At 40.9% G+C, this 9728-nt stretch overlaps 1 protein-coding gene across 1 annotated transcript; it reads right to left on the reverse strand.

Moving 5' to 3' along the window:
* Nucleotides 1–629: 629 nt before the first annotated feature.
* Nucleotides 630–9354, reverse strand: LOC140410608 (uncharacterized). Its single transcript, XM_072498910.1, has 21 exons — nt 9315–9354; nt 9139–9231; nt 7897–8024; nt 7173–7313; nt 6845–6925; nt 5864–6031; nt 5662–5758; nt 5313–5530; nt 4006–4159; nt 3291–3505; nt 3084–3198; nt 2802–3004; nt 2615–2732; nt 2370–2536; nt 2192–2271; nt 1737–1864; nt 1424–1613; nt 1209–1350; nt 1032–1125; nt 852–956; nt 630–771 (listed from the first exon to the last, which is right to left on the reverse strand). The coding sequence occupies exons 1-21, from the start codon at nt 9331–9333 to the stop codon at nt 650–652; spliced, it is 2778 nt and encodes a 925-aa protein (XP_072355011.1). The 5' UTR covers nt 9334–9354; the 3' UTR covers nt 630–649.
* Between the last annotated feature and the right edge of the window lie 374 nt (nt 9355–9728).

The raw sequence follows: 9728 nt of genomic DNA on the forward strand, positions 1-9728 counted from the left end.
GAGGAAATTCTTCACCCAAAGGGTTGTGTCTCTATGGAATTCCTTGCCCAGTCAAGCAGTTGAGGCCCAGTCAAGCAGTTGAGGCTCCTTCAATAAATGTTTAAGATAAAGATAGATAGTTTTTTTGAAGAATAAATGGATTAAGGGTTATGGTGTTCAGGCCGGAAAGTGGAGCGGAGTCCACAAAAGATCAGCCATGATCTCATTGAATGGTGGAGCAGGCTTGAGGGGCCAGATGGCCTACTCCTAGTTCTTATGTTCTTGGGCCGAGAGAGGGGGCAGAGAGCGCGGAGAGAGGGGCGGGGCGGGGGCAGAGCGGGTGGGGGCTGGGCGAGCGCGGATAGAAAGCCCAAAGAAAACCCCAGACTGATCTGGGCTTGGTTTTCTGTGACAGACTACTCCTGGCTCTAATTTTCACTTGGTACTTATGACTATGGTTATTAAACAAAAACATACAAGTTGCTCAACAATAAAGATAATAACTGGGATTAAAGGTTAGTCAAATAAGTGTGAAAAATCAAAATGCTGCAATTACCATTTAAACATTACAGCCAATGCCACAATTTGTTCAATTTGCCATTTAACCTTGTAACTCAAGGAAAAGAAAAATGGAGTTCATTTGAGTTACATTGTTACAGTTTAGTGAAGTTTAATGCAATGAGTTAATCATTTGGTATTGATGGCCAACTATACCAAACACAATCAAAGTAACAGTTATTGCCAAGCCTCCAATCAACATCAATGTTCCAGAGTAGGAATTGTAGCCATCACCTAGAGAAAGAAAATTGTTTTTTTTCAGTATCACAAAATGTTTTTCCAGAATAGTTCAGTTAATCCCAATAATTCTTCACCTTTCATAATCTTGTTTTCAACAGTAGGGAGTTCTGCCATGTACACCACTGCTCCTGATGATACATATCCTCCTTGCTGATGGTGCTCCAAATCAGCACTCCGACCTGCAGTTGCACATAGCTGTAAGTACAATTTTAGATGCAACACGGCAAATGTGATACAAATCTCAAGTGCCTTACCAATGCGTTGTTTTCCTGGTACACATTGACCAGGGCAGAGCAGCCCACTTACTGCTTCCTTCCTGCACAGGACTACACTGCAATGGAAATACACCTAAAAACAAAAATAGGGGACAGCATCATAGCAGGACCAGCAGAATACATTGAACCATATGTTACACTTAAGCGATCACTCACCTGCTCCAATGTATTAACATTCGGCAAGATAAAAGCAAACATCTTTACTTCAAATCTTTTGAAGTGAGTAGGATATGTGACCCGCTCATTCCTGGTTACTGGATGGAAGATGGTCTCATACACATCGGCTTTGTTCTCACAGCTATAAATAAAAAAAATGTAGCTGGTTATTCAACCAAAATCATTTCCTACTTTAGCAGCTTATTATTACTTGCCTGTTGACAACAATCGGCCACTGTGGAATGCCATGTCGGTCTTGTGATGCAGTTGCCCAGCAATCTTGCAGGAACAGTTCAATTTGTGGATCTTCATTGTGCAGCAGTTGTACTTCAAAGTAGAGCGGCTCAGCCAAATATTTCACCACTGGATAGTCATTGTCTTCATATAGATTAGAATATGACACTTCTGTAGCATTCAATGGCGTTTCAAAAAGAATGGGGTGAGATGGTAAGAGGGGGAAAGAAGAGTACTTCATTGCAAATGGACCTCAGCTATTAACAGATTTGCTTTAAAGCCACTGAGTTTTACCTTTGGCAAGTTGCAAAACCAAGACCAGGGGTCCATATCCAGCTGCAACTGTTGGCTGAGGATTAACTTGTTGTTCAAACAGAACATGCAGAGAGTCATTTACATGATAATGACACGATATTGCAAGCCTAGGAGGAATAAACAGTTACTTACTTCATAGAATCACAGTGCATAAGGAGGCCATTCGGACCACCGAGTCTGCACTGACCCTTTCTCAAACACCAGACCTAGGCCCACAACCCACCAAATCTCCATAACCCAATAACCCCATGGATTAATTTATCATGGCCAATCCACCCAACCTGCAAATCTTTTGGACTGTGGGAGGAAACCCACGCAGACAAGAGAATGTACAAACTCCACAAAGACAGTGAGCCAGGGTCGGAAGAGAACCCAGGTCCCTCTTGCCACCCCATTTCATATACCAAAAGACCAATCTTTCCTCAGAATCTTACCGATATATTGGATCATGTCTTGGTGCGGACTTTCCAAAGTATGCCACTTCATTCTCATAGATAATGTAGTCCTTCTCAAACTATTACAAGAAAAGTAGAAAAGTCAAATTTGTCAATTACCAGATATCTGCTGAACCCTTTCCAGACTATTATTTTTCAAGAGCTATTGCTAGCTTACCCTTCTGCTTGTTCCACACGTGTCTGCAGAAAATTCAAAGGTGGCTTTGAATTCGGTACTCTCCTTTGGTTTACAGGCTTTATCTCTCAGCATCATTTTGCCATCTACTCCCAGCAGTGCTTCAAGTTTCAGAGCAGTAATGACAATTCTTCCATTTGGAAAACAAGCTAAGAAAAGAAAGTAGTCAGTATGCCAATACTACACAAGAGCTTGGGTTATCAGAGAGTGAAAGGAAGAGAGCTTACTTAAGAGGCTGGTTACCGAGAAGCTGCAAGAAACAGAAATATTAACTAGCACATCCAGGGCTTTATTATCCCGGAACTGGATGTCAAATCTATTGCGAAGGCCTTGGTTGTTTATTGCCTGTAATGAAAGCACAATTAAGTAGGATCATCTCAAATTAAGACAAGACACCAGCTAACAGCAGCTTACCTCAAGGACAGCTCCAGTTGCATCATGTGGAATTAAGATTACTGAGTGGGTACCATTTTCTCTCAAGATATAACCATGCTGCTCAGCAGATTGAGGGGTAAGCTGTACAGTTCCAATGAAAGGAATCCAGTAGCGATCCAACGTTTGAGTCACTACCAATGTCATGTTCTCTTCATCACAAAAGCCATTTGCCTCAGGGTGTACTAAAGGAAACATTTTTAATACTCTATTACTTCAGTGTAATTTAAATAATTACGTTGGTCTTCGCAAGGAGCCCCTTACCTATTTTATGCTGATGTATTAAATGTGCTACATATGTGAAGATTAGATTTTCTGGTACCACAGTCAGTGTGTAGATGATATCAAGGGTAAATTGCTCAACACCATCTCCTATATACTGAAAGGAAACAAAGGCAGAGTCAGCAACATGGCCAGGCAGCATTGTGGAAACAGCCTGACATTTCATTACCTTTCCTGACATTGCATTACCTTTCTGTCTACAACTGGGGACTCCATTGGAACTTCAAGAATGAAGATTCTATTTAGGGTCGTCTCATTTGTGTTAGTCCCATTGTACACATTAAACAGCTGGTTTTTTTCATCCACAGGGAAGGATTGAGAGTCCAGAGTCAGTTTTTTGAGTTCTACATCAGGAAGAAAGTTGCCCAATGTGACGTTGAACAGCCATTGCTCAGGAATGGTATCTGGAAGATATGAAAGTTGAATTGTACACTGGAAGAATCTTTGTATGCAATACTGTAAATCATGGTTGTTAATTGATTGATTCTATTTATAACTATGGTAGTATAGTCATTAGCACAATTGTGAAGCAATTGTGCCAAGCACTATACTACCATGCTGCCCTGTCAACACCACATAGTTCTAATTTAGAAGACACAACGTACAGTAATGGGAATTTGACCCATTTCAGAGGGAAAAGTTTCTGAATCTAGTTGGTAGGGGTATGGCTCACTATCACGTTTGCTTGGAACTTACTGTGCAGATTACAAGTGTGTGGGTGTTGGCAGGGCATTATTTCATCTGTACAGGCAGGAATTTAAAACTGTCTTGGTTATCTAAGTAAACTAAAAATATTGGACCATGGTATACTAGTTATTGGATGCTTCTTCTGGGCTACAGTTCATTAGCCGAGAACCCCATTACAAAATAGGCTGGTTTGCCACAGTCAATATGTAGTACATACCATCAGTGAGAACCAGGAGTTGAGGAATAAATGGAGTAGTAACTGGATGGATCACATTGATTTTATTTAATCCCCATGCCTCATCTTCCCACAAGTGTTCCAAGAACAGATTAATACTGTATGTTATACCATATTGTCCATCCAGCACATTGCTCTGAAAATGCAAAAGGCAACAATACAAGAATTTGAAATCAGTTATTCGAAAGTTAATGAACACAGAATTTGTTAATTGTCCAAAAAGTACCAACAATCCCAAATTCAGTATATTTTAATTTGGGAGCATGCATTTGCAGAATGCCAACTTGGAAATTTGGCACAGAAGTGATACTGGTTTTATTTTAGTTTTTCCCCAGCCTTTAGTCTGAACAACAGCAACCACATCTACAGTGAAAGAACTTAGGCTCGAGCCTGGACATGGACAGCAAAAGTGAAGCAGGGAGGGGGAGTTACGTGGATACTTCACAAGTAGCCCAAGTTTGGTGTTCCTGTAGGTAGTAGAGATGAGCAACAGACCACAACACATCTCACACCTAGGGTGGAGCTATTAGACTATGAACTGAAAGTTGGTTCTGTCCAATTTTAAATGATCCAACCTATAAAAACTGGAACAAACCCAGTAGCCAACACCACTATATGCAGTTATGGTCTCATTTGCTACCATCTTCTCACACCTGGCATAACATTTTGCCTTATAAGTAGAGTGAATCAAAATTACCTGCAATTTAACAATAGCTTATAAAGTAGATAGCACAGTTACTCTACTGGTGGTATTGGGGTGATATCAGCAATTAACAGTTGGGCAAATTACAACTAATGGAGTATCCTGGATGAATGGATACAAAGAGCAAGAGTGGACAAACAGTTGGCAGATCGAGTATTGCACCTGGGAGTACTATGTATAGTCTGGATCTCTGTATTGGGAGGGATAAAAAAAGTTTATTAGGCCATAGGCAGAGTCCAGAGACTGCTGGAGATTAGATGAATGAGGTGCACTAGATGGATCAGAGAGGCTATTCCCTCCCAATGGGGTAAAATCTTGAACTAGGGCAAGTTTCAAAATAAAGGGTCTTGGAATTGAAATTTTGATCTAAGTGGCAGTGATGGGTTAAACCGAGTAGATAAGCATAAAGGCCACAGTTGTGCAGCCATATTCTTATTGAAGGTTGGATTGGTTCAATGGCCTGTTTCTCCCCCACCCCAAGCCCCCCTAGTGTTGTACAAAAATCAGATCATTATTCTATCCAAGTTGAACCAAGTGAGCTTGTGGCCATCCATTTGCAATGCAAAAATCACAGTTCCTCACTAACCTTAAAGTATCCATCCTGTGCTCCAATTGGCACATTTATAGCAAGTGTTGTCCCATTTTTGTCAAGAGTATAGTTTCTTTCTGCCATTTGTGCGGGATCCAACTTGATGCCATTTACTCCCATGGAGGTGTTGTCTTGATGAACTGCACCGGACACAATTGGAGTGAAGATTCTTGGCACAGTCCACATGATGATGTCATCAGTGAATGTAACACCATCTGAGGGATAACAAATTTAAATTCCTCAAGCTAGCTTCTAGTACAGAAAAGTGACAGAAAAAAAAAAGGATACTCTGTTGTAACTGAAGCCTATGAAAAAAAAAAAAAGAGTTTAGTATTGGATTCCTTACCAAGAGGACAGGCCATTGCAGTGTCAACAACAAGAATCATCCAATATTGTTTGTAAAAGGTACTTGATCGTATTACAGACAAGGGCACACCTTGGACCTAATTGAAATGGGAAGTCACTAGTATTAATGTAGGAAATAGGAAATCTAAATCAGAGAATGTTTAAGTCAAGAATTTCAGGCCTCAAAGTTCTAGTGAACTCACCAAAACCTTTTGAGCCTCATTTGTATGGTATGGCGCACGCAGCAATATACGAGAAATTGTAGTATTGATTCCATAGTTCATGCCTTGTGCTTCTTTCACAGTCATAGTCCTTTTGCCACTAGGGGAATGAAATACTATTTGCCATATTCTACTTTCTGCACTCGTTGCCTAGGTGGACAGCAAAATGAAAGTTATTTTAAACTAATACATGCAGCCATTCTTGTGCAACAAGTAATTTGTCACAACATTTAAATTTAGTGCAGTGACCAAAGCTATGGAAGGAAACAATAAGACCGGAAAGTCCTCAGGAGTATTTGGATGCTGCAGGTAACATGTTCTTCAGCTTCTGAAGTTATCTATTGTGCAAAGTTGCACCCCCATAATGTATCAAGCAATTTATATCAAACAGACATTTGATATAACAGACATCTAATAATCTTAGTGTCACAAGGCTTACGTTAACACTGCAATAAGTTACTGCGAAATTCCACTAGTTGCCACACTACAGCACCTGTTCCGGTACACTGAGGGAATTCAGAATGCCCAATTCACTCAACAAGTCAGTCTTTCGGACTTGTGGGAGGAAAAGCACCCGGAGGAAACCCACGCAGACACGGGGAGAACGTGCCTCCAGGTGACCCAAGCCAAGAGTCGAACCTGGGTTCCTGGTGCTGTGAAGCAACAGTGCTAACCAATATGCTGCCCAACATCTTGATCAAGCCACTTAGTTAAAAAAATTCTTCATTGTAACAATTTTAGCTGCAGACTTTGATCATTGATGCACAGATTAACTATGCTTTAGTTCATATTTGCTGGTGTACAGATCATCAGGGTTGTTAAAACTTAATTTTATCCTTTTCCTGTTAGAAAGTGCTGCATTATCAGCAGGTTGTAGATTAAATAGTTCACAAATTGCATTCCGAATTTCATATTATGGCAGTTTCCACAAAACAAAAACATTCCCCATGATACATAGCTTACTTCTGGAAGTACTAACGACCAGTCTTGAGCATCTTCTACATAATCTTCCTGAATTGGAGGTATACTTCTTTGTACCGAGACCTGCACATGGAAGAGATTTAATTCATAACATTGCTGAGCTACTAATGGTAGATTTGCAGCAATAAATGTCAAATTGTTTGATTTGTGATCAGTGACTGGAGCACAATAGTTTCCGATTCTAAATTGCTGGTAGGTGCCCAATATTTGTAATGTTTAGATTAATAGATCTGAATTGTTATTAATTGCAATGATGTTAGTAACAGCCAAAACATCGGTGCTAATTAGTGACAAAATATACACAATTTACCTGCATGTAGTTTTCTTCACAGAAAATTTCTCTAGCAGCCCATGGTGAGTACATACAAGATAGAGTTTGAATATATGTTGAAGCCACTATTCGGTCAGTTCCTATATGTATTTGTACCGTGAGGTTGAACTGTTCATCAGCCTGCAGACAAAATGTAAAAGCAATAAGAGTCACTATTTGGATACACAAGTTACTCGATATACTTTTTCCATCCCACGTTTAGGTGACCCAGGTGGTATCAGGGATTCTAGTACTTCCATTATTTGTCTATTAAATATTTCCATATAGAGGAGAGGTCAATTAATTATTCCACTCATTGTGGAACAGAAGAGCATGTTGTTCCAATTAAAACCCTATGCTCCTATTATTGCCCATCCCAAAAGATGTCAATACCCATGATGGGGAGTACAGTAAGAAGTCTTGCAACACCAGGTTAAAGTCCAACAGGTTTGTTTCAAATCACTAGCTTTCAGAGCACTGCACCTTCCTCAGGTGAAGGAAGGTGCCCAAGGAAGGAGCAGTGCTCCGAAAGCTAGTGATTTGAAACAAACCTGCTGGACTTTAACCAGGTGTTGCAAGACTTCTTATGGTGCTCACCCCAGTCCAACGCCAGCATCTCCACGTCATGGGGGGAAAAAAGAGAAACACTCAAGCAGGTTATAATTCATTTGCCGAGCACAACAAGGATGCTAGAGCTCTTTTGAATCTTTTCCTATTATCTTACCACAATATGCACATAACAACTAAGGACAGAGGCACGGAATTCAACATTATTCCATGAATCCACTGCAATTGTATAGCCACACTGTGAAGCAAAGCTTGGTGTGACAAGATAGATATTGCCAGCTGGATCTGGAAAAAAAAAGGACAAGGTCAAATTAAATTTTAAGCAAATCTAAAAGTTACAATTATTGGTGTGCTGTGACCATCTTATTCATGCAAGCTTGGAAGCAGACAAACTTGCAGAAATCTGCTAATACCTTGTACTCATTGTGTGGTTTCCACACACAATTAAATCAGTTTTCTGCATTTCTAGATACATTTAAAGTCAGTCAGCCATCAGGAAACACATTAGTAATAAGATTTATTCCAGTAAAAGAATACACAGTATTCCAAAAAAAATACTGTTTTTATAGAATTCATGTAGTGATGAAGTAGGCCATTTGGACCACTGACCCTCCAAAAGAGTACTCCACCAAGGCACACTCCCCCATCACCACAATCCCACTAAGGGTCAATTTAGCATAATCAACCTGCTCATCTTTGAAAAGAAACCCACAATTGAACCCAGCCCTGGCGCTGAGACAGCAGTGCTAACCACTGTGCCACCACACCAACCTTATTTTTTCCATTTTAAATGCAACAAACGGCAGTCTATACCTCCAAGAGAATCAACTTTATACTGCACCATGTAGCTTTACATTCTTAATCAAGTAGCAGTTGAGGTACTCAAATCCTGAACTGCAGAATTAGATTAACTTCCACAATCTTCTATTTTCACAACATCTGGGGAACATGTCTCAATGCTGAGCGTGCTAACATGGAGGGTGTTTTTTATTTGAGTGCAACGCGAATGCATCACAAGACATTTATGCTTTTAATTTTACAATTCACAATGCCAGGATTCCACACAGAAGACAAAATCTAGTTTTGGCCTTGAGCAAACACCGAAAAAAAACAAGCAACAAATGAATGGAGCGCATGACACAAAGCCTTAGAAGTAGGATTGATACTTGCACACCACTTTTGATTTTTTTTTTAAAAAAACTACACTTTGTTCCTCAGCGATCACCATTACTGCGATCACCATTACTGTACACAGGAACCCTCAGATTCAGGTGTAGTGAAAGAGCTGGAATCCAGATTGCACGACCTGAGGCGCTGCACAAAGTCTCCATCTCATTCGCCTTGGGACTAGAAGCCGAGCACCTTGACAAGTTTTGGGGGAAAACAGCGGCGAACTTACCAACGACGCTAATCTGCCAAAACTTCCCAGCAAGAAAGTGCGTATTTAGTCCAACCCAGAAGACACTGTCGCGGCATTCAGTCTTCAGAAAACCTGCAGAAGCGAATCAGAAGAATTCCTTCAATATTAAACTCGAGACCAGCGGAGGAGACACAAGCGGCTTGGCGAACACTGACCTGGAGGCGCAGTTTGCATCCAGACTTCAGGCGTTGCCGCAACCACCGAGGATATCAATCTGTGAAACACATAGAGCACCATGAACGAAAAGATGAGAAACTCCCTTCCAAATTCTTTCACATTGCAAAGACTTACCCAAGTAACAGGATAGACGCCATAGTCCAAATTCTATCCCCCCCAATTTGCCCAGTCTTCGCTTTTAAGCTGCTTTCCCTCCCCAACAGAACTGCCAATAAAATGGTAAAAGGAGTCAGGAGGCGCGCGCCATTTAACCTGGGCTCAGAGTCACGCGCTCCTCATCAGCGGAGCCCGCACCTGGTGCAGGTTACAGCGGACATCAGCCGAGCATTGCTAACAATGACGGCTGGAGGAAGAGGACACCACATTCTCACCAAAAGCCCGAGGGACCACAA

The sequence above is a fragment of the Scyliorhinus torazame genome, chromosome 4, assembly GCF_047496885.1.
Source record: "Scyliorhinus torazame isolate Kashiwa2021f chromosome 4, sScyTor2.1, whole genome shotgun sequence".
NCBI classification, from domain to species: Eukaryota; Metazoa; Chordata; class Chondrichthyes; order Carcharhiniformes; family Scyliorhinidae; genus Scyliorhinus; species Scyliorhinus torazame.